This window comes from Macrobrachium nipponense, chromosome 11 (assembly GCF_015104395.2).
Source record: "Macrobrachium nipponense isolate FS-2020 chromosome 11, ASM1510439v2, whole genome shotgun sequence".
In the NCBI taxonomy this organism is placed as follows: Eukaryota; Metazoa; Arthropoda; class Malacostraca; order Decapoda; family Palaemonidae; genus Macrobrachium; species Macrobrachium nipponense.
Genome location: NC_061087.1, coordinates 32,946,865 through 32,972,203, shown reverse-complemented (window position 1 = coordinate 32,972,203; position 25,339 = coordinate 32,946,865). Strand labels below are relative to the sequence as shown.

The following is a 25,339-nucleotide window of genomic DNA, read 5'->3' as shown; positions in this document are numbered from 1 at the left end:
CGCTCTCTGGCACAAGAAATATGACACCAAAAATGCAAAATAATCAATATTTGAAGTTTTTTTATGAAAAATGCAATAAGAATGCAGTTTACTTAGTATGCAATGCACCCAAAGCATTAAAAGTAAGGTTTTCTTAGGATTTTTTATGATGTTCCAGCTTACAACGATTTTCGACTTACGACGTGTCTCAAGAACGGAACCCCCGTCGTAACCCGGGGACTGCCTGTACTGTATTTCATATTTTTGTGACTACTAAATACATTTTGTTCATGAAACTTACCTGACAGATATATATATAGCTGTATTCTCTGAAGTCCGACAGAATTTCAAAATTCGCGGCACACGCAGTGGGCGGCCAGGTGGTAGTACCCATTCCCGCCGCTGGGAGGCAGATATCAGGAACCATTCCCATTTTCTATTCATATTTTTTCTGTCGCCGGTGCTGTAAACAACTGTTTGCAGTACCTCCGCCTAGGATTTTGAAACTTCATTAGCCGCTTAAGTATCCTAATTATTCTTTCGATCATTGACTTGGATTTGTGGCTAGGCATACGCTATCATAAGTTAAATTTTTTCATTGCATATGATGTCTGAAGCTAGTTAGCCTAGTTTCAGACTTTGTTGTCTGCATGGGGTAAGGTGAGGCTACCGGAACTTTCGGTAGACACTCGCTTAGTATATATGACGTTTACATGTTTTCTTTGCATAAAGATCAATGTAATTAGTGTAATGGGTGACTGATTACGGAAGAAGTAGGATTCATGTACGCTTTTTAGAGCGTGTTAGAATCAGGAGGTTTTCCTCCACAGTAAACAGAAGTTAGAAATAACGAACCTTCTAACCTCCTGTAGAATTTATTTTGCCTAACCCTGTGGTATGGCTTTCGGGCCTAGAAGAAGTGTCTGCGGGGAGGATTACATCAAGTAATCTTAGAATCTAAAGTGCTCGCTCTCCAATCAGTGTTGTGAAGTGTAGTGCCCCTTGTGTTGTGGAGGGGCCATCAGATCGGCCCCATAATGCCTCTAGGCCTGGACCTCTGTCGGACTCCCAGAACTCAGGGAGAGGGCATGTCGAAAGCCGCAAGAAGGTTATGGGGGCTCCCCACCGATCTGGCGTCCCTTCGGCAGGACCTGTTGACGCTTCTCAGGCTGCTAAAGATCGTGCACGTTCACAAATCTTGAAGGATTGCTTCTCGTCCTCCGAGGCGTCCTCCCCGCGCAAGGGTTGGAGCTCTCGGAAGGACTCGCGCCCTCTAAGAAGCTTTAGAAAAGAGGACGCTTCACGTCCTCTCTCTCGTCAGGAGGGAACGTCAGATCGGCCCCATAACGCCTCTAGGCCTAGACCTCTGTCGGACTCCCAGGAAACCAGGGAGAGGGCATGTCAAAAGCCGAAGGAGGGTTACAGGTTTTCCACGCTGATCTGGCTTCCTTTCGGCAGGACCTGTTGACGCTTCCCAAGCTGCTAAAGATCGGGCACGTGAACGGATCTTGAAGGATTGCTTCTCATTCTCCGAGGCGTCCTCCCTGCGCAAGGGTTGGAGCTCTCGGAAGGACTCGCGCCCTATAAGAAGCTTTAGAGAAGAGGACGCTTCACGTCTTCTCTCTCGTCCCTTCGGTAGGACCTGTTGTCGCTTCCCAGGCTGCCGAAGATCAAGCACGTGCACGAATCTTGAAGGTTTGCTTCTCGTCCTCCGAGGCGTCCTCCCCACACAGGGGTTGGAGCTCTCGGAAGGACTCGCGCCCTCTTAAGAAGCTTTAGAGAAGAGGACGCTTCACGTCCTCTCTCTCGTCACGAGAGAACGTACACGCTGATCTAGGAGGCTCATTCATCTTGCCAAAAGAGTGATTTGAGCCTCCTGCGAGTGAACGCTCATGAAGTTAGAGCTGTTTCAACCTTGCTAGCATTCCAAAAGAATATGGTAATCAAGGACATTCTTGATTCCACCTTTTGGAGGAGCAACTCGGTATTCGTCTCCTCTCCTCATGGCGCTCCGTATACGTTATGTAACGTTCGCTTTACTTCGAAAAAGGATATTGTTCAAGCTGATAAGCTTGACGTCCGGCAAGCTGCTTTGCACAGTCAAACAACTTATGTCTCTGGTTCGGCATAAGAAGGGCAATTTAGACGTGAGGAAGCTTTTGGAGGTGCTCGACGTCCTACAAGTAGAGACGTTCGGCAAGCACCTTGCGAGGGTGTCTTTCGGACGCTCGGCGTTCCTTTGCTGAGTGCGTTTCTGGAGATGTTCATTTGCATTACTAAGACGCAAGTTGTCGCACAGGCGGCCACTGTCTTTGTAAGAAGGTATGAAGGTCTTTAAGGCCCGTCTTGAAGACGAAAGCCGTACGTCTTCCTTTAGTGTTCACACACTTCAGGAGGCAAAGCGTGCGGCTCTCCAGGGAGACTCGCATGAGGACGTCCCTTGAAAATATTCAACGTCCTACGCAAGACGCGGTACGTCATAACATTGAGATGTTGGCAAGCTCGCTCGCCAGGACGCCTCTTGGCGGGCCTTGCATGCATCAGGGCGCTCAACGAGATCCTCTCTGAAATGTCGTTCAGAACACTTGGTGTTCTCTGCACAGACACGCTCGCAGCTAAGCAGGAGGTTTTTTGAGGACGCTAAGCAGGACGCTTTTGAGGACACTCAGCAGGACGCTTATGAGGATGCTCGGCAGGACGCTTATGAGGACGCTTTTGTGGACATTCGCCAGGACGCTTCGGTGGAAGCTCGGCAGGACGCTTTGCGAGAGAAAAAGACTTGTAGACGGCGTCTTATTGCTGTTCAGGACGTTTCTTAGGACGCTTGACGCTTTCTAAGCGCTCGTCAAGAGGAGGTTTTTCAGGACTCTCCACAGGACATTCCTTTACAGGAATTTTTAAAAAAGATTCGGAGTTTGCGGAGAGACATACCCGAATTTTTTCTTCGATCCCTCCTGTTGCCTCTTCATCGATTTCTCTGATGTGAAATCGGGAAGATTATATACTCGGATTCCTGGGTGACTTTCGGTCATGTTAAAGGGTTTTCCCCTATTAGTAAAGTGCTGATTGTTTTGTCAAGTAAGGACGTTTTCCCCATTGTCAAGATACTAAACGTTTTGTCATTTAAGTGGGGGACCCCTCATAAATGGGGTAGTTCTCATTGACATAGATTTTAACGTTTTTATCGTTTAAGCGGATAAACTCTCATTAACAAATTTCGGAAGAGCTCTCATTTATTTTCAGAGGCTCATCTGGGGAGTAAGAAAAAGACTTGTAGACTAGGTCCAGGAAGTCTTATGTCCAATATCATAAGAACATTGAACGGTCCTTTTCGATCCTCGGGTCTCACTTGATGATCTCTATTCGAATATTACTCCCTTCTCTTGGCAAAGAGTCTTGGCAAAGAGTCAAGGAGTTCTTTTAAAAAGTCTCATTCATTAGAACGTGGACAGTCGTTTTCCTTTCTTTCTCTCTTCCTCGTCGAGGAAAGATGTAGTAGAGAATTCAATGTTCAAATTACTACAATACTTACGTAGTTTATCTTTGCGTCATTTTGCTAACGTATGGGTCAAGTCATATACGCATATCGTATTTACCTCTACGGATAGAAACCGAAAGAACTGTTGTTCTAATGTATTTAATTGACACTCCCTTCAACCTTCCAAGAGTTTTCGGAGTAAGAACAACTCTTAAGGTATTGTTACGGCAACACCAACTCAGCTTCTGCATTTAGCGAATTCTGTTTCGTTTAAATAGGCCTGCTTGAGAGTTTCCTTTTGCTCGATAATATCATACCTATTCCTTTGTAAAGGGAGTAGCTGGCAACTCAGGCAGATAGTGCGAGACGATGAAACAAGGCTGCTCTTACTGTGATTTACGCAGTACCGGCTAGCTCTGTGACATGCGCGGTTGGTTACGTCTCTCTCCCCTGCGGGAATGGCTGACTAGCCGTCTCTCTGCCCTACAATCATGGATTTTGCCTCGGGTTGAGGAAATTTCTAGTAATCATGAATGAACATGCCTTCCGTTTACTTTGAAAATTTCAACAAGATATCTCTTATACCTGTTCGGTGCGGTTTTTACCGCACTGTAACAGAATTTCTGTAACTAGTTCTACCGCGGCATAGCACTATAATATTGCTCTCCTGCTTATGCAAAGCGCAGCCTTTTTTAGGGAAGGAAGCAGGCTGAGTGAGGGAATGGATGAGTTTGCTGGGGACCATTTCCTCGCTGGAGAAGCTTGTTTTCCCTAAATAAGCAGCAATTCAGACCTCTACAGTTTTTCCTAACGGAGAAATTGGAATAACATCAAAGATCTAGTAATAATTCTAATTTTCTCTCAACGGCTTGAGGATCACCTCAGGTGATAGCGAGAGGGTGCCAGGCATCCGAACAGAGGAACAGATGTCCTGGCACATTGTCTGAAAGAATTGGAAGCCAATTTGGTTGGCTCTCCAGTTCCTCGAAGAGTGAGTTTTGACCGAGTGGTCCAAATCATCTCGGATAATTTCTCAGCTCTCTCATAGCTCAAGAAGAGAGAGTTGGTCATGGGCTTGGGCACGGAACTTAACGATCCTCAAGAGGTTCGTTAAACTAGTGCACGTCCGTGCGGGTCTTCTCGATCGAAGGCAGCAACTACTGATGTCTGAGTAATCCTCACTTAGAAGTAGGTCGAAAGTTGAGGAGAGACTGAGGGCGTCCTTTCGTAAAGTTTTTCGTAATATTGAAGACGAAGAAGCTTCCTCTTAAGTTGTTCCCTTATTCATGATCCTAGAGGATTAGCATTAGTCGCCACCATGTTGGCCTTTAAGAGGTTGGATTCACAGAGGTCATGTAATTCAGAGAGAATTGTCCAAAGACCCTTCCCGAGAGAATCGGTGTAATCTAACATCGTCACTTAGTGAAGTATCTAATAATCTCTCCTCTCCGAGTCTGAATGCGTTCAGACTATCAAGAAGCGATAAGATCTTCAAGATTAATGGCAGTCTCTTGGCCAAGGCAAAGCAGTACTGCCTATTTTGCAGTTTACCAATCGGAGGGGCCCGTTTCTGGAGATAGTGAAGGGAAAATGACTGTTCCTCCACCTCGACCTCTGTGAATTTCTTTATGGTTCTATCTTTCCGTCTGAAGTATGAGATAAGCTAGAAGTCCTAACTATTGTAGAATATGCAAATATGTTGTTGACGGCCTCTAGGCTTAGAGATTCGGTTCTGTCAAACAACAAAGCTTCACGATCTTTGAGGTCTGTGGAAATCTTGAAATTCTCTAGATCGAAGGTTCCGGCATGGAACTTAGACGTAGTCTGAGTTTCTGATGCCAAAAGCATTTCGAACCTATCCTTTCTGCGAACTTAATACACATGACCAGAAAGGCTAACATTCTACCCGCTCTAGCTACGGCAAAGAGGGTTAGTGAAGTTTTAGCCATCATCAGAGGTTTTGGCTTTAAAGGACATAATGCGGTCTGTCCTCTAAGCCTTCCGTTCTTGGTAAGAACGAAAACCTGTCTAACCCTTGACCCGGAGGCTTGGAGACCAAGGGTATGGCACAAATTATTGGGCAAGTGCATTAGAGAGTCCTGTGCCCTGTCAGGTCTCTCAAGTTTTATCTTGATAAAACTATAGAAAGTCGAGGTCAACGGACAATCTGCGGTGTTCCGTAAAAAGACCAGACTGGTTCATGTCCAAGAACACCCTGGCATTATAGTCAAGGAGGTCTTTTAAAAAGTCTCATTCATTATGTTTGCATAAAGATTTGAGATTTTTTCTTAAAAATGAATGCTCAAGAGGTGAGGGCGCGGCCTCGGAAGCATTTCAACAGAGCATGACACTCAGTAACATCCTGAGTGCCACGCTTTAGCGAAGCAACTCTGTGTTCGCTTCACACTCCCGACGGGATGTGAAGACGACATTTGAGATCTGTAAGTCGCTAGGACCATACATATCCGTAGATATATTATTGGGGCAGGAAGCAACACGAATCCTAATCCTATAGAAAAGGGATAGGTGTGCTTTTAACTTTGAAGGGTTGGTCGCTTGAGGCGCGTTCCTTTTCTTTAGCCTAGAAGTTATGGAACTAACTTTGATAGGTTAGGTCAGGTGGTGGTTTTAGCTTCGTTGCCCTCAGAAGTATGGTTATATGGTCTAGTCACATTGTGGTCACGCCCCCGTTGACAGATCATCTAGAGCGCACCAGCATTACAGGTCTCTACCTTGCTGGCAACTCTAGTAAAGCAGCAGCAGACTTTGGTGACAGTAATCACGAAGTCAGCTATGCTAACAGGTGAGGAACCAAGATGTATATCATCTACTTAATTTAGTTTCCTAAAAATCCTATTCTGTCTCTTCCCACCATCCGAAGGTGGGATTCAGCTATATATATATCTGTCAGGTAAGTTTCATGAACAAAATGTTATTGTTATAATACAATTAAGTTTGTTCATACTTACCTGGCAGATATATATAATTAAAGTGCCCACCCACCTCCCCTCAGGAGACAGTGGCACTGATAAAATATGAATAGAAAATGGGAATGGTTCCTGATATCCGCCTCCCAGCGGCGGGAATGGGTACTACCACCTGGCTGCCCACTGCATGTGCCGCGAATTTTGAAATTCTGTCGGACTTCAGAGAATACAGCTATATATATATCTGCCAGGTAAGTATGAACAAACTTAATTGTATTATAACAATAACATTTTTCATGATAAAACTATTAAAATGGGCAGATGTAAGTGCTATTGGAAGGATTTTTTGGTTATTGAACTATCAAAATAAGCAGTTGTAAATTTATTATATGGGTGTCAAGTATTCGTGGAATTTAGCTTTTTTCCTACACAATATACAAACCCTCGGTCCTTCACATGAGGAATTACTTTCGGTGTAGCTGGAATTACGGCTGTTAAATTCTCGAACAAGGTGGTTAGGCAGTAACTACTGTGTGGCAGGCGGGTAGGCTAGCCTGCCCGGATGTAAACACTCCACTTTGCTTTCTGCCGTCTTCCAATGAAGATGTGTGTTAGAGAGCTCTTGCTGACTGGTTGTTGATCATTTTTCCCAGTGGGATCTTTCTGGTTTATTTTTGTTTTTACATAAATATATAAATAAGGTGTTTGGTATTAATGTTAAATTCAATTAATATACAAACCCACTTTTTGTGATAGCCTTTATAGCCGCCTTTCTACTTGTGTTAAGAGTCACCGGCAAAGGTATGCCTACATATTATTTACATTCTTTCGTCCTTTAACATGAGGACGAGATATGTATTTAAATGAGAACGAGACATGTATTTAACATGAGTGATATTGATCCTGTAACGAGACACGTATTCATCCGAAAATTACACTTATGCTTGGAAACTACCAAGGGGAATTTCAGAGGTTTGTCCTTGTTTTGTTTTTATGGTAATTTCTCTTCTCCTTCATCCTTTCACTTACTATTGGACGAAGGTAGAAGAGGGGGTGTGTGGTGTTGGTGTTTGGAGGATCTCCTCTCGCTTCGGAGGGCAGTGCCCTTGGTGATTGTGTTTACAGCAGTATTGGTTGGATAGCTCTTTGTATTGGTTATCCTAACCTTGGAATTGTACCTGTGACTCATAGCATGTTGTGATACAGATCCTCGAATGTGTGTACTGATCCCCTGCTGGTAATCATATTCATTTACCACTACTACCCTGGAGTTACGTCACTGGACGAAGCTTCGTGCTGCCCTGTGATGTTTATCTATTCCTGATGGTAGAAGTCTGGCAGAATTTGGAGGAATCAAAGAGGAAGAGAGCTTGTCAAGTGTCGTCATCCTCCTCTTCGAGATCATCCTATTTTCATGTTGCCAGCCCTTCGACTCCTAAGGCTTTGCCGTGGAAGAGAGGTGGTCTCCCCCCCTAAGAAGTCTCATCACGGGACTTCTAAGGGTCTGTCTTGCTCCGGTGAGACAGCTGGGTCTTCCGTGGGTCCTCCCGTTCCTCCAGGAACAGGGCCCGTTCTCCCTCCTCAGAGAAGAAGACGGGGACCATGGAGGTACCAGCCACCGCTGGTACCTCCTCTCCTGGCTAGAGAGGTTCCACCTCCGGACCGGGAACTGTCTCGGCCGCTCGCTTGCAAACGTCACCAAGTGTATGGTCACCTACAGGTGACAGTGCAACCTAGGTCCAGACTGCTAAGTACGCTCACCGTCAGGACCCAGGCATGGAGCATAAGGATGGTAAGAGTCGCTCAGGTGACTCTCGCCAGACTGGCGATTGTTCGGTACCCAGGGTTGACATGACGTTCCCGTGGGACCGTCCACGCAGAGACCGGTGGAGGCTGCCCATCCAGCCCTCTTGAGAGGTTTTGGCCTCGACGAGGACTCGGACAATTTGGAGGACGGTATCGGCTGTCTCCTGTCAGGTGCACGCTCAGCCCCACCCAGGCAACGGTCACGTTTGCGTGACCGACCAGTCTCGGTTGTGGCAGACGCTTCGCTTGCCACACGAGAGTTTTGTAACCCTCCTTGAGGAAGTCTTCTCTCCACTGCTGCTCCATCTGGTCCTCCAAGTTGCGCTGGGGCCTGCTGCTTCGGCAGCCGCCGCACCCGCTTCCTGGATAGGAGAACCTTCTGCCGTCCTGAGGAAGTTGGCGAAGAAGATGGGGAAGGTGTCGTTGTCATCTTCGTCATTATCTTCTGCTGCCTCTTTCCCTTCGACTTCCAAGGCCCCCCAACCGAGGAAGAAGAAGGTGGCCTCGCCCCCCCCTAAGAAGTCTCGCACAGGGACTTCTAAGGGTCTGCCTTCAAGAATTTTGTTTGGCGGCCTCTGATTGCCTGGTACCGGCAGGGCGTTGATCTGTTGGTGTATGAGGTTCTTGCGTCTTGAAATCCCAGCAGGCCAAGTTGGAACAACACCTTCATTAGATCATTGATCTCATGCTTGAGACAGTGATCTTGTGGAGGCAACCATAGGTCCCTGTCAGAGTCTGTTCTCATCAATTTATTTCACCCTCAGTGCACTCGTGAAGCAAGTCCATCATTCATGTTGCCATGTTCATAGCTAATTCATGGTGTTTTGGACAAGGTGAAGAATCTTATTTATTATTTACAATGACCAATACAGTACCTGTTTGGAGGATGATTAAGAATGGAGGAGTAACATTAAACAAAAAGATAGACTCTTCCCAGCATTTATTTTTATCTTTGTTAACCTCCAAATTGAAAGCAAGAAATGGTCTTCCAATGGTATTTTAAGAGTGAAATTTTTTTAATTATTGAATACTATATATATAACTTATTCATTAATCATAATGATAAATATGGGATTGCAAACTACCTGACTGAAAACATGATTGTTCATGTGTGGAACAAACCTTCAGTCTTAACAATAGGATATTTTCCAAGCGCTACCTGATAACTGGTTAAAAACAAGATTGTAAATAAGGAGTCTGTGAGATTTGGCAACTCCTGTGCATATGAGGTGATAGCTGGTCAGAGACCATGCACTGCCTCGTGACGTATTCAGTCTTTCCTTTACCGCCTTGGAGAGTAAGACGCTATCGCTTTGCTCTTCTTCCAAGCCGGTTGATTTGTGCCTGTGTTTCTTTCATTTCACTGTGTTTGTGTGTGTTTGTTTCTGCATTATGGATTCTACTAAGTCTCCAAGGCCTCGTCAACGCATGTACCCAGCCATTCTGGGATTTCCTTGCTCAAGGTTTTTAGCTGCTGTTATCTGTTATCACAGACCCACATACGACATGCAGTAGGTGCCATACTAATTGTTGTACGATAGCTAATCCTTGTCCGGAATGTCGTTCCTGGCCTAAGTCAAAGTGGAGAGAGTTTTACGAGAGGGAACTTCGCAGAGTTTCGACTCTTCCTTCTTGGGAGGGTTTTTCTTCTCCTCAGATGGATGATTCGGTATCTCCCTCTCTCTGGATCGCTCTCCCTGTGGCAAGTGCGAGTGTTCCCCTGTCTCCTTCCTTTTCTTCCATCGATTTGTCGATGGAAGTATCGGGAGCACCACACGATGATATGTTTAATGTAGCCCCCTCTCCCTCAGGTTCTAATTTTATACCCAAGAGGGAGGAGGCTACCCCATCTGATGTCTTGTTTTCAGAATCGGAGTAATCCAAGATGAAAGCTTTGGGCATTGCTGATGTTATGGGGTTCACCTTCCTTGGATGGACTACTGTCGCATTTCTTGGAGGCGCATACCCGCCCTCCAGCTCCTATAGCAGTCCCGCCTCCCCCAGGACTCCTCTATGTTGGCTCTCATGTGCTGCCACCTTTGTCATCATTGACGCTCTCTGGGTCATGTCTTATTGCTCTGCCAGTCAGGCCATAGACCAGCTCTGGTCTTAAGAGATGTCTTGATGTCACTCCCAGCATCCTCTTAGCCTGTGACGTCAGGTGTGGTGGCTGCTCATCCTCCAGCTGTGACGTCACCGCTACCCGATATGACAACATTGTCTTCTCTCGCTGAGCCATCCGAGGCATTAGTTCAAGCAGTCTACAAGAGACTGGACTATGTTTTGTGAGAGAGGATTTCTGCTGTGTCTACGAAGTAGAAGACTCATAAACGGAGACGTTGGAGGATCAAGGACTTTGTGGTTTCATCATCTACAAGTGAAAGAAGTGTATCACGTTCTTCTCCTCATGATCGTGTCTCTTCCATGCACGTCCATGTTTGTGAAAGTGAGAGAAGTGTTTTGCCATATGCCCCACAAGGGTTTCTTCCCCACACGTCCGTGTTTGTGAGGTTGGTAGTGGAGATAGTGGAAGGAAGGTATCCTCTTCTTCGATACATGGCTGTGTATCCCATGTACATCATGAGAGTAATGTATCTTTGTCTTCCCTTCACAGCCGTGTCTCTCCCTCTCACGCACGTGTCCATGATAGTGTGAGTGTTGAGAGCAATAAGAGTGTTGCAACATTTTCCGTACGCAGATTTGAATCATCACTGTGTGTACGTGCTGATGTCAGAGGTGACCCGTCTACATCTGTTCCTGTACGTGAACGTGAATCATCCCTGCACATACGTACTGACGAGATTGGGGGTGACCCCTCTTTTTCTGTTCCTGTACCAGTTCATCGGCACAAGGACGATAAAGCACTGATTAAAAGGCCGAAGATTGCAGATGTGAAGGTCGCTCAAGCTTCATCTAAGGATTCTTCGCCCGGCAAGACTGAGGCTGAGGGTCTAAAACATGGGGCCTCACTAGCCCGTGGACGTGTTTCTCATTCTCCTGGAAGAGACCTTAGCCTTAGGAGTCCATCTCCTTCAGGTAGCTCTCTTCAGTGATACTCCTTGTCTCGGGATTGTGCTCAGTTGACATCTCATGGTTGTGTACTTGAATCGTCACACGTTTACGGATGTAATTCCTCCCATGACTGGGTACATGTTTCGCCTGAATGTGTATGTGATCCTTGACATGATCATGTACGTGGTTCTTCTCATGAGCCTGTACACTATTCGAGCCTGGACCGTGTGCAATTGTTGTTGCGAGATGAGGTTCGAGAACCTGTGGTCTCAGGATCTTTGGGTTTTAGACCTTACACGCTAACTAGTATTGTCCAGAATGTTGGGCTTCCTGGGGAAGCTTCACCAGGAGTTTTACGGAAGGAGGATACTGCCAAACCGTCTTCTTCATAACATCGGTCGCTTGTGCCGGAGCAAGAGTAGGGATCTTATTCGTGAGCTCAACAATCTTTAGGGTAGGGCACAAGCTCAATCTCATATCACTCCAATCGTTAGAGGCCTTTCTGGGTGCTAAACAGGACTTTAGAACTTCTTTTGAGCTCCCTTTGTCGGGTCACACTCAGTCCATCCTACAGCGTGTAAACTCTTTTGTGTCAGACTGACATGGCTCCCTGTATTCTAATAGATCATCTTAGTTTCTTCCCCCTCTTCTTGTGCGGCATGGGAAGTACTATTCTACCAATTCTACTGATACAGTTTATTTGACACCTCGTCATCTTAACTCGGATGTGATCCGTCTTAAGCCTGGCCTAACTCTAGAACAGGTTAGGTCTGAAGGTCCTTCCATTTCATCTCAAGAGTTCTTAGCTATGGAAACTACTGTGGCTTCTATCTTCCAGACGGTCTCCTGGCTGGACTTGTGGTCCACCACAATAGCCATGATTGCTTCAGATAGGACTGAGAGGGTTATAGTGAGTTCTTCCTCTCTCAATAGACTGTTACAGTCTGGGGCTATGGCTATTTCTTACTTGGCACACCTTAGCTCCAACCTGTGGGCCAGCCACCTCCTGGCCAGGAGAGACGCAGCACTGTCCAAGGTTGTGAGTTCAGTAGACTCTTGAGTCTTTGTCAGCTCTCAGGAATGATGGATCTGCTTGATTCACAGTTCCTGTTTCCAAGGACTGAATTGGAAGATGCGATCGACCAGCGATGAGCAGGTACCAAAGACAGGTTAGTACATCAGGCAGTATCAAAGTCAGAGACGCGTTCACGATACCCTCCTCCTTCTCAGCAACAGGTGAGATCTTCACCTGTTAAATTTCCTGAGAGTTCTACTTCTGTAAGGGTCTCCCAATCTTCCTCACGAGCCAAGACAAAGAAACAACAACATCCCTTTCAATCACACCCCTACAAGCCTGGTAGGGGCTCTAGGGGAAGGGACAGAGGGAGTTGTTGATTGAGTGGGCGCCTCTCCCTCTCCGTTGTCACAGGTAGGGGGATGCCTGGCAGGCCAGTGGGCCAAGTGGCAAAGCTATGGAGTGTAGAAATGGGTAGTAGACATTCTGCAGGTGGGATATCGACTACCATTCAGCTTCTATCCTCCCTCGGACAGACCCCTTCTCAATTGGACTTACACCCATGACTCTCCGAAGTTCATGGCTCTTCGGGAGGAAGCGTTGAAAATGCTGAACAGTGGTGCGATAGAAGAAGTAAAGCATCCTTCTCTGGGGTTTCACAGTCATATTTTCCTGATACCCAAAGCAACAGGTGATTGAGGACCGGTAATCAACCTTTCCACCTTGAATCATTTTGTCTGGAAGACAAGGTTCAAGATGGAGACACCTTGGACAGTGTTGGCAGCGATAAGGGACTACAACTTCTTGCTGTCAATACTTAAGGATGCTTACTTCCAGATCCCTATTCACCCTTCTTCCAGAAAGTTTTTTACCTTCACTCTGGGATAGCAGATCTTTCAGTTCAAGGTCCTGTGCTTCGGGTTGACCATGTCCCCTCAGGTGTTCGCAAGGGTCTTTGCCCTTGTATCAAAATGGGCACGTGCTCAAGGGATTCACCTGTTGAGGTACCTTGAGGACTGGCTGGCATTAGCAAGCTCCAGGGAGAAACTGCTTCAGGACAGAGATCATCTTCAGTTTTGCTAGGGGATAGGCATAATGATCAACCTAGAGAAATCAACCTGGTTCCCATCCAGAAAGCTCTTTACCTAGGTATGTTTATAGATACAACAACGTCAAGGGGTTTTCTGTCGGACCACGGGTTAGACAAGTTGCGGTTAGTGGCACAGAAGTTCTTGTCACAACCCAAACAGCCAACACACCAGTGGCAGGTCCTCCTGGGGTTTGACTTCTCTGGAGAAACTGGTCCCTCATGGGCGTCTTCATCTTCGATCTCTGCAAAGGTGACTGAAAGACTTCTGGTCCTTGCCGGGAGATTCTCCTCTAGAGAGTCCCTCTGTCTGAGGAAGTGAGACAAGACCTTCGTTGGTGGTTGGACAACCAGAATCTCTTAGTGGGAATCCTTCTACGTTCTCCCCCTCCAGACTTCTTTCTGTTTTCTGATGCCTCCATCTTGGGTTGGGGAGCTCATCTGGGAGACCTCCTTGCATCAGGCTTTTGGAGTGCGGAAGACAAGCTTCTACACATCAACATTTTGGAGCTGAAGGTGGTTTTTCTGGGGATGAAGGAGTTTCGGGAGAAAGTAGAGGGTCATTTGGTGGTTCTGATGTCCAACAACACCATGGTGGCTGCTCACATCTCCTACATTCGTTGACAGTCGAGTTACACCAGTGGGCAGTCGACAGCTGGGTAGAGTTCTCTGCCAGGTACATTCCGGGCTTTTTCAGGTTTGGGGAGGCCTATGCTAGACCTCTTATCAACTCTATTCAACGGTCAGTGGTCCTGGATCCTCTTGCTTTGGTAGAGGACACCTTCCAACATCCTTGGGACAACCTCATGGTTTATGTCATCCCTCCGTTTTGCCTGCTCCATCAAGTTCTGAACAAGGTAATGAGTTCTCAAAATCTCAGGATGACCTTGATGGCTCCTCTGTGGCCTCGAGCAGTGGTTCCTAGACTTTCTGTCTTTTCTGACAGGGGTTCCAAGAGAGATTCCTCAGTGGCGGCAACTTCTTTGTCAACCTCATGTCGAAAGATTTCACCAGTCAGTAGAATCCCTGTCTCTTCACGGGTGGAGACTATCAAGTATCTCCTCCGAGCGAGAGGGTTTCTCAGGAGGCAGCGGGAAGTATGTCCATTTACCTCAGAAAGTCTTCTTCAGCAGTTTACTAGGGGAAATGGGCAATCTACTGTGATTGGTGTCATCGACGGGGTTTCTCTCCACTCAAAGCCTCTGTTCAACATATAGCAGATTTTTTTATATTCCTCAGGGATGAGAAAGGACTCTCGCTTTCTGCTGTCAGGGGCTACAGGGCAGCACTAGGTTTGGTGTTACATCTAAAAGGCATAGACATCTCTTCATCTTGGAAGATTTCCTTGTTCAGGGGTTTCGAACAAACATGTTCTCCAAGGAAACTCAAGCCTCCTGCATGGGATGTTTTGCTTGTCCTGAGAGGCCTCACTCGAGCTCCATTTGAGCCCTTGCATTGTTCATCAGACAGATATCTGTTGCTAAAGACAGTTTTCCTGTTGGCCTTGGCTTCTTCGAAGAGAGTGGGGGAGCTTCATGGCCTGAGTTTTGATGAGAAACATACCATGGGTTGGGGGTCGGTGTCGTTCGAGTTTGTCCCAGATTTCATGGCCAAGACCCAAAATCCCTTGGTACATGACGACAGATTTGCTTTTTTTTTTTTTTTTTTTTTTTTTTTTTTTTTTTTCCATTATTGAATGACTACATATAGACAATGACCCACAGGAGCTCTTACTTTGTACTGTCAGAACCCAAAGATGATACCTTAAAAGATCTAGATGTCATAGACTTCTTGTCAGCTCTGGTCATTCCAGAAAAGAGGTTTCTAAGAACACTTTTTCATTCTGGATATATGAGGCAATTAAGCAGGCTTATTCCTCATCTGATGGTTCTCTCACTGAGACTGTGCAGGCTAGAGTACATGTTGTCAGTAGTATAAGTTCATCTTTGGCATTGAAGAAAAATTTTGCTGTTCATAGAATTTTGAACACTGGTTCCTGGTTGCGCCAGTCCACTTTTTTTTTTTTTTTTTTTTTTTTTTTTTTTTTTTTTTTTTTTGTTTTTTTTTTTTTTACCTGAAAGATGTCCACAGGTCTTTGGACACATTTTCTTTAGGTCCTGTGGTGGCTGCCCAACAAATTGTGTAATTAACCTGTTAGCGTCACCCACGTAATAGTACATTTACCGCGATCTACTAGGTAGCTCCTTCAACGGAATATTACATTCAAGACTTTAACTGTGCTTATCAAGCTGTCAGTCCCGTAATAATACGTTTACTCGTATAGAAAGTATGGGAACATAATTTGGTAACATACTCAGCACACATACGCTGTAAATGGAAACTTATTTCCTGCATGGCAACTCATTTTTTTTTTGGTGGTCGCTCGATGCTAGAATATTTCAGTACGCTTTGGGCGTTTATTGAGACGAATTGTTTTTTGCGTCTTTCATAATTAATATTCCGAAGAGGAGATGTATTTCTTCAGGTGAGATCAGCCAAATACTAGATGAGGAGTCTGATATTGATGACCTATTTGATGATAAGAGCTCTAGTTCTGAATCCTCCAGTGATGAGGATATTGAGAGAGAGAGAGAGAGAGAGAGAGAGAGAGAGAGAGAGAGAGAGAGAGAGAGAGAGAGAGAGAGATCCCTTTAATTTTGTTGCTGATCCCGGCATGAAATTTACAGCTGAAGATAAAGCGAACCCATTAGAATATTTTAAGAAATATTTTGATGATGAAATCATTGATTACCTCGTGAAAGAAACAAACAGATTTACAAATCAGTTGCTAGATGAGAATGTAGAACATTTGCCTCCACAATCATGAGTACGTACATGGTTTGACACTGAAGTAGGACTGTGTGTAGCCCCTTGTTTAGAGATTGGCATACAAAAGAATAATAGTGCATGTATGTATAATATTTTTCATTCAGTATTATGTAGTCTTTTGAAATAGAATAGTAGTATGTATGGTTTTTTTATTCCAACATTTAATAAAATTCCTACACTTAACTACAGCGTGAATTATAAGCATAAAAATCAATATTAACTTTGAAAAACTATCATCAGTGCTATGATTGCTAATTACTAAAAAAAGCGTGACGGTACGTTAGCAGCGAGCTCACCCCAAGGGGGACGCTTAACAGTTAACCCATTGCCCCTAATAGAGCAGTTTGTATCTTACCTATGATGATTGTGTGGGAGAGAGAATGAGTGAGTTGGCTGGTCTCTTTCTTTCTCTTTGTTCCTTTCTTCTTACAGGCGGGTTGAGGCATAGACATTCATATGCTGGACTGGTCTGATACAGGTGAGTAAGGTAGCCATGCTGAAAGTTGTTTTGCTTTATGTTTTTGAAATACCAAACCCTCTATTCAGTATCAAAATACTCCTCTCTCTCTAGCAAGGGGGAGTGAGGAGTGGTTTTTTACTTGAACAGTCAGAATTTTCTTTGGTTCCCTGGTTGCAATGAATCTGCTCATATATCATTGTAGTTCAATCCAGATGGTTGAGTTGTTAGATATCTGTTTATCTATTTTCTCACATGCATTAGACCACCTTCTTTAGAATTCGTTCTTCAAAGGGGTGGTTAGGTGGCTTAACTCCCAACCGGTTTAGGATACTTGTATACCTCCCACCAAGTATAAGTCTATCCTATTTTTAAGACCGAAGGTTTGTTCCGCATATGAACAAATGACTAATTTTTTAATCAAATTGTATTTTTCATAGCTAACAAACCTGAGGTCTTACTGTTTACTGCCCACCTCTAGCCTCCCTTCTCTTTGGTATAGTTCCTGGGTTGGGGAAAGATTGAATATGTCACGAGGCGGTGCATGGTTTCTGACCAGCTATCACCTCATACATGCAGGAGTTGCCAGATCTCATGGATTCCTTGGTTACAATCTTTGATTGTTTTTAGCCAGTTACCAGCTAGCACTTGGAAAATATCCTATTGTTAAGACCTCATTTTTGTTAGCTATGAAAAATACAAATTGATTAAAAATTTTGTCATATTTTAGTTACCAGAGTGGTTGAGGTTCTAGTAAAATTGGTGTCTGCTCTAAAAGCCTTAAGATATTTGAATATAGTATTTAATCATGTTTGAAATGTTGCATGCCATGCTTATTTACATAATGTGATATTAATATTTTACAATAGGGTTAGGTATTCTTATAAAATTATTTTCAGTGATGTTATTTGTGAAGTTATATTAATAGTATACAGTACAGTCTCTTTTGTTTTGTTTTCAGAACAAGTTCTTGAAATTTGTAGGTGTTTGCAATGATTTAGACCGTGCTGTCTGGAAGTGTCTGAAAGCTGAGGTAAGATCTCTTGTTTTTGGTAAGATACAAAAATTTGATTATGTCTTGAATATGTAAGCCCCATAGGCATGCCACTTACACTGTACATACCTTATGTGGCACAAAGGAGATGGCACTAAAGGTTCTTTGCAGCAGCCCTTCTGTCCCAGCTGCATTGCTTTGTACCGTTTGCTCTTCAGCCACACATCATTCTCTTTCTACTGAGCTGCCAAACTCCTTTAACTTCAGCTTTTGCCTCACAGTTCAGAAAATCCTTTGGGTAACCGTATGGGAGTCTTGAAATTAATTTAGTTTTCATGAATTAATTTATAATTGTAATTAAATATTGTTTAGATATAATTGGCATGTGATTTGAATAGTTTGCTTCATATTGTTTATTTTTGTACATGCAACTTCCCCGGCAGATATATACTTAGCTTATGTCTCTGACGTCCGACAGAAATTCGAATTTGTTCCGACACGCATACAAACCTTCGTCCTTTTACAATAGGTATGGTACTAGCGGCAGCTGGATAGGTCGTAAATGCTTTCGAACAAGGGGTTCGGTAGTTAACTGCTTGTCCGACAGGCGCGCGCGCGCGACTGGGAGTAAACAAATCACTTTTGCTTTCGGCCTGCTGGCGTGTGGACGTGTATCATCGCTCTCTGCCCGCTTCATCGTCGTTGCTTTCGCATGGTTGTGTTTTTCTTTTTCTATTTATCTAGTGAAACTGAATTGTAAGTACAATCATTTCATATTTATTTCCATTGAATTCAATTGTGAATTAAAGGATCTTGGTTTCACCACGCCCTCCGATTACCCGATGCCGGGTGACTGACGGGCGTAGTGCGGGAGGGTTCCATTTGCCCAGAAATGTATCCTCGTATTGTGTATGCTCGGTGCCGAGGGCGGGAGAGTCGCGCTCCGAGCGTATATTTTGGTTGGAAATGTGTAAGATGAAAATCGTTAAGTAAGTGCTCTTTTCATTTATATTTTTTTTTTTTTGACCTGTATGCTCGTTGCCGACGAATGCGCTCGGCACGAAAACTTATTCTGTATGGAAGTGGAATCGCAAGTACAGTATTCTTTTTTCATCATATATTATTTTGATTGTAGCAATACTCATTTGGATCAGTTTTCCGAGCTTACCCGGAAATTGATCCTTTCCCCTTTTTATTTGAATGAAGTGAAATAGCAAGTGCAGTTCTTTTTCATTTTCATATTTTATTGAGATTGCATTGTTTACTTGGATCAATGTTTCCGCTATTTCCCGGGAATTGATCCTTCCCCTTTTTATTTGTATGAAGTGAAATCGCAAGCGCAGTATTCTTTTTCATTTTCATATATATTTTGATTGCATCAATTCATTATGATCAAGGTTTCCATTCATAATCGGGAATGGATCCTTTTACCCTTGCGCTCGTACCGAGGGCGCAAATGCGCGCGATCCGAGCCCTTATTCATTGTGAAGTGAATCGTAATGCAAGATTATTTTTCATTTTATTCCTTTTTTATTATTGATTGCATCAATATTATTTGTTCAAGTTCCGCTCAGTCAGGGAATTGATCCTTATGCCCTTGCATTCGGCCGAGGGCACGATTGCTCTCGGGCTCTTATTATTATTGTTGGGTACATGGGTGCTGTGCGGGGGTGGGGAACGAGACACCCCCCCCCCCCCCCCCCCCGCCCCCGCTCAGCTCCCACAGATGGCCCTTCCCCTTGGGGGGGGTGGGGGGGAGGTTATCTGCGTGCTTCTCCTCGCCCGACCCGTCGAGCGCGGGGGGAGGGCGCTCGGTGCCCGATGTACAATTGTATTCGGGGTCTTCCACTCGTTCGGAGAGGACTTCCCCCCCACTAATCGCTACTACTGTTATTTCCGCAGGTGCTACTGCCACGAGGGTGGACCTTGGTGAGGTATGGGCGTCCTTCCATTGCAGGGCGTGCTAGTGTCCAGGGCTGCGGTTCTGTGTCTGGCCTACTGCGGTCACCCATGGAGTGGTGACCACGCTCCAGGTGACGACGTCCCTCCTCACCTGGTGTACTTGCCTCACGTGGTAACAGTCTTGCCTACAGCCGCTGTGAAGTGCCGTTTCGCCGTACCGAGAGGGGGGTGTGCCGCCTCCGCTCGTGGTTGCCGCGCTGCCGCGACCACACTTCCGCTACCCTAGAGCTCGCCCCTGGACCTGCCGCCGGTACCAGGATGTTGCTGGCTGCTGCTCCCACTTCCTGTGTTTCCGGTGCTGCCTGCCGTACCTGCCGATTCTGGGGTGACTGTCCATGCAGTTGCTGCGCTGGCTGTCCCTGCAGTTGCTGCGCTGGCTGTCCCCTGCCGTTGCTGCGCTGGCTGTCCCCTGCCGTTGCTGCGCTGGCTGTCCTACTGATGCTGTGCTGGCTGTGCCTGCTGTTCCTGATATGCCCATACCTGCTGACGTCGTCCCTGTTAGTGGTGGTACTACCCCAGACTTTGTCTGTCTGTACAGGTGCGTCCGGGCCCTGTGGGCTTCGGCTACAGCACCCCGCTCCGCCCTGGATAGCAGATCTTACGTTCTGTCTGAGGAAGCTGACGAAGAAAGAGGAGGAAGGTGTCGTCGTCGTCGTCTTCATCTTCTTCATCGTCGTCGGCTGCCGCCTCTTCCCCTTCGACTTCTAAGGCTTCACAGCCGAGGAAGAAGAAGGTTGCCTCCTCCCTCCTAAGAAGTCTCCCTCGGGAGCTTCTCGGGACCCGTCTCACCTCGGTGGGACGGGAGGGTTCCTTCCGCTGGTCCTCCTGCTCCTTCGGGAGCGGGGCCCGTCTCTTCTTCGCAAGGAAGAAGACTACGGGACCAGAGGGGTACCGCTAACACCGGTACTTCCTCGCCTGGTGTCAGTGGTTCTGCCACTGCATCAGGGTCCGTCCTCGGCCTCTCGTTCGCGGGGAGGTACCGAGTGTACGGTCGCCTACCAGCGACCGTGCAGCCAGGAACCAGACCTCTGAGTCCGCTCAGCGTCAGGTTCACGGCACGGGGCGGAAGATTGGTGACAGCCGCTCACGCGACTCTCACCAGACCAGCTCTCGCTCTCGCGGCGACCAGCTGGCTACCCTGGGGACGTGACGGTCCACGACCGGCCACGGAGGCGGAGGCTGGGAAGGAGGTCCTCCCGTTCGCCGGTGCCAGCCACGGCTGGAACCAGACGTGACGTGCCGTGAGGACAAGCACCGGTCTCACTGTGACAGTGGAGCCTGCAGGTCGCCTGACCGTCGCTCTCAGAGAGCGATCGGGTACGGCAACCAGCACCAGCTCTTCTGACATCGAGATCGGGCCGCTGTGCTCAGTCCAGCCGTTCTCCACAGCGAGACGGTTCGACCAGGCCTGCAGCTCGATCGCCACCGCGGGTTGACGATAGCCTGCAGCCCTCCAAGCCTGCTGGTTTCTGCCAGCGAGCGAGGGGGAGAGCGTCAGGTCTGCCTCTCCCGTACCTTCAACCTCCTCGGGTTACACCGGGAGGAGCGTAGGTAGTGGAGGAGTGATCGTGAGGGGTGCGCCCCTCATGATCCCACCACGACGCCCTACGTGCCAGGCACGGTTCTTGGACCGGCCAGGACGTATGCGCAAGTGGATGGAGAAGACCGAGAGGGCTGTCGCTGTTCCCTTCTTAGGAGGAAGGTTCTCGGAATATGCTCTTGTTCGAAGGGCTTAACGGTCCCACTCTGCAAGATGCTGTGACTTCCGAGATCCAGAGGAACTTTGCCGAGGTTATGGCGCTGATTCGTCAGCACAACGACCTCGGGGAAGGATCGCCGCTCCCACCAGCAGAACCACGTCTCGGCTCGAGTCGTTTTGGGGCCCAAGAGGGAACCCAAATCGACGGTGGGTCTGCCGCGATCGGAGCTGCGATTGTGACTGTTGAACCAGGTAGTCTCTCGTCTCCGGACAAGAAGGCTCTCTCAGTTCTGGCCGGTCGAACAAGCTACTTCACCTCCTCTACTGCGACAGAGGCATTTCTACGTGTCTTCGGACACCGTATTTGAATACCCCTTCGGTCCTCCTGAGGTTTCGACCTCGACGAGGACTGGAATGAGTCGGAGGACGGTATCGGCTCTCTCCTGTCAGGTGTCGATCAGCCCCACCCAGACGACGTTCACAGTGGCGGCAGACACTTACCTACAGTATGAGTTCGTAACCCTCCTCGGGAAAACGTTTTCTCCTGCCGATACGTTTTCCCAGGCTCTGAGAGGCCATCGCTGTAAGGCGATGGCTGCTCCTTTTCTTCTCCAACTGCTAGTTCCGCTGGGAAGGCGAGCCAGTATCCAATTCCTCCCCCATTCCCCCTTCCCCCTCTCCTTACGGCTACGAGGGAAAGGGAGGGATCCTACAGAGATTTCTCTGTAAGATCCCACGTTAGGGGCTGCGCTACCGGGGGGACCTTCGGGTCCTACCTGACGTAAGCCCCGGTCATTGAGGAGGGATCCTGCCCCTTTCTCGATTTCTCCCCTCGAGTAGGTTCCTTCACGTGGTGAGGGGGTAAGGGATTCTGCCTTCAAGTTTGCGAAGGCCGGATCCTGACGGAACGCCTACAAAACTTTTGGCATTAATTTGCGTGGACATTTCCACTTTCGAAAAATGTCTCTGCTTGGGTGAGTCTGGGAGGGGTTCGTGGTTTGGAGGGGATTTGCATTCGAAGCTAATTGTGGGAGTTGTGGTGGTGAGTCGCCACCCAATACGGTTTGGACCCAAGAGATGGTGATGGGATTTTTCCCATTGCTATCTTAAGGGCGGAACCATCTCCAGGGATCAGCCCATCGAATCCAGGGGGGGCTGGTTTTTGTTTTTTGGGATGGGACTCCTGGCTTTTGTCCGGAAGCCCACCAATATGTTTGGAGTGGGGAGTCTGTCCCCATTAGTGGGGGTAGAACTCCCAGCAGGCAGATTGGCTTATACCTGGGCCACTGCAAGCATATTGGTGCTATCCCGAAAGGGTAGGGTATGGGGCAGACCGTGGGGAAGCAACTAATACGTGTGCCATTGGTGGAGAATGTTGGACCCTGTCTAGTCCGCGATACCTTGTTGGTCTTCCCAAGCAGTTGTTGTGTGTGTGTGTGTGTATATTTCCCCCCCCCCCCCCCCCCCCTTTTTTTTTTTTATTTTTTTTTTTTCCTTCAAACTATCATGGATAATATGTCTAGTACATTGTCCCCTGGATCCCCGACTCTTTGGCACCGTTGACAACCTTAGGCTTGGATAAGGACCTCCTTTGCATCCCCAACCTCCTCCAATGAAAACATCAAAGATTCTTTGATTGTTACTACAAGCCCTTATGTAGTTCAGAACGAGGAAAGAATAGCAGATTTAAATAATAGATATAAGAATGCTAATCCTGATATTGGAATTTTACTTGGATCTCAAGAACCTGAGACTTATAATAAATACCTTTCTCTTGATCTCGACAAAAGCATAAAGAACTGAATATATTTGATGTCCATAGAGATATTGTAAAATGCATTGGCAGAGAACCAAAGATAGCCTCTCAAGGTGAAGAAGCTTGCTTGTGAAGTTTCATCACCAGATGAAAGTAGAAAATTACTGTCTATTAGTGCTGTAGAAGGAAAGCACAGCAAAATGCACTCCTCACAAAACAATGAATCAGTCTAAAGGAGTAGTGTATAGTACTGAACTCCCTACATTATTCTGAGGACACTCTCCAAAAAGAATTTGCTGATCAAAAGGTGGTTGATGTAGACGAATCAAGAAAAAAGTATTGGGAATATTACATCCAACACCTACTCTAATACTCACCTTTGATTGTTTGAGACTCCCTAAAATTTCTGAAGCTGCATGGCTTCACCTGCCATTAGACAGTATATTCCCGCTCCCAGAAGATGGTTTCCATTGCCAAATGTTGGCCATTTGATAACAACATGTAGGAAAAAAGAAAGGATGAACAGCCATATGCTTTAACTGTGGCAGAAAAGAGCATGGGAATTGTGAACTTACTCCATGCTGCCCTAATTGTGGGGGAGACCATACTGCAGCACATAAATCATGTATCAAGTATCTCATTGAAAAGAAACACTTTGTATAAAAGACTCAGAGCGCATTACCTTTAAAGAAGCAAGACAAAAGACTTTGCAGAAATTCAACACCCAGAAGTTCATTTGTAGATGCAGTAAAAGGAAATGAGGAAAGACAAAAGAAATTGAATCTCAAAAGTGTAATGAAGATAAAGAAGAAAAAATGGATGCTGGGAAATTGTCAACAAGAGGACTTTAAGTGAAGAGTCTGTAACAATGCCTGAATCAAAAGTCAAGCACCTTGAGAAGAGATACATCCGTAGAAAAAGTTGACAAAACAAAAACAAAAAATGAGTAAACCTTCACCATCCTGTGGTTCAGCTGACCCTCATAGAACATCGGAATTAATGGAAAATAATGAGTCGTATCCCACTATCTTATCATACAACACAGCAGCAACAAATGTAGAACCTAAGGCAAACAAAATGTTAAACTCAATTCAGCTTGGTTTAGATAATAAAATTAGACTAGCTGAAAATGATAAACCAGATACAGCAAGGATCGAAGATGTTTCAAATACCATCATAATGATCACTTGGTACATTCAAATGACCCTCTAAGTACTCCTTCGACATCTGGAACTGTACCAAAAGTCCATCACAAAACTCAGATATCATCTTCGAAGAAAACCATAACAAAACGATCTTGGACAGGGGATCATCCTCTAGAAATAGGTACTTTCTCTGCTATACTACAATGGAACACTGCCAGGGACTTCGCGCCAAATATGAAGAGCTACTATGTTTGATTAATACTTATAATCCAGTATGCTTAGCACTACGAGACTATGCTAAGCAACAACAAAATGCTTACTCCTAAAGAGTTTTTTGCATTCCACTCCCAATTCCCTATACAGGGAAATTCGGGTGAAGTGCTCTTCTTGTAAGTCGAGAATTGCTCACTCAAAAATACAGTTGCAAACTCAATTACAAGCTGTAGCTGTCAAAAATTCACTTAAAAAAGACTTACACAATTTGTTCATTGTATCTCCCTCCTAATAACCCAATACTTGAACGACAGTTAACACACTGTATGAACAGCTACCCCGACCATTTCTGATATTGGGAGACTTTAATGGTCGACATGAACTTTGGGGTGACATTTTAACAAATCAAAGAGGAAACCTTATCTTATCATCAATAGAAAATTCAGATATGGACCCTTTTGAATACTGAAAAACCCACCCATTTTGTTTTCACATTCAGACTGGTGCATTTTCATGTATTGACTTATCTATCACCAGTTCGATACATTCATTGACTTCAACTGGGAGGTATTGGAAGATCTATACGGCAGTGATCATTTTCCAATTGTCATCAGACTGAGAAATATGAGCCAGTATACAGAATGCCTAGGTGGATGTACCAATAAAGCAAATTGGCCCCTTTTCGAGGAACTCAGTTATACTGAACTAGATGCAAAAGATATGCCAATAATAGGAGAAGCAGTGTTCTATTTAACAATGATTTTTATGTTTGCAGCAGAAAAAGGCAATCCCAAAATCCAGTGGAAAATTGCATCGGAAGCCTGTTCCATGGTGGAATGTCAATGCAAAATAAGACACAAAGCCATGAGAGCAGCTTTTACTAGGTACAGAAGACATCGCTGTGAATGCTACTTGATCTCCTTTATTTAAAAAGGCTCGAGCCAAATTCAGATGGCAAATAAAGCATGCGAGACGAGAAT

General features: G+C 45.9%; 1 protein-coding gene across 1 annotated transcript in view; it reads left to right on the top strand.

Moving 5' to 3' along the window:
* LOC135205023 (COX assembly mitochondrial protein 2 homolog) overlaps positions 1–25,339 on the top strand; it is a 60,578-nt gene that overhangs the window by 8,036 nt on the left and 27,203 nt on the right. The window contains exon 4 of the mRNA XM_064235317.1: positions 17,552–17,623. Within this exon, the coding sequence (XP_064091387.1) occupies positions 17,552–17,623 (72 nt within the window). The remainder of the gene's footprint in view (positions 1–17,551; positions 17,624–25,339) is intronic.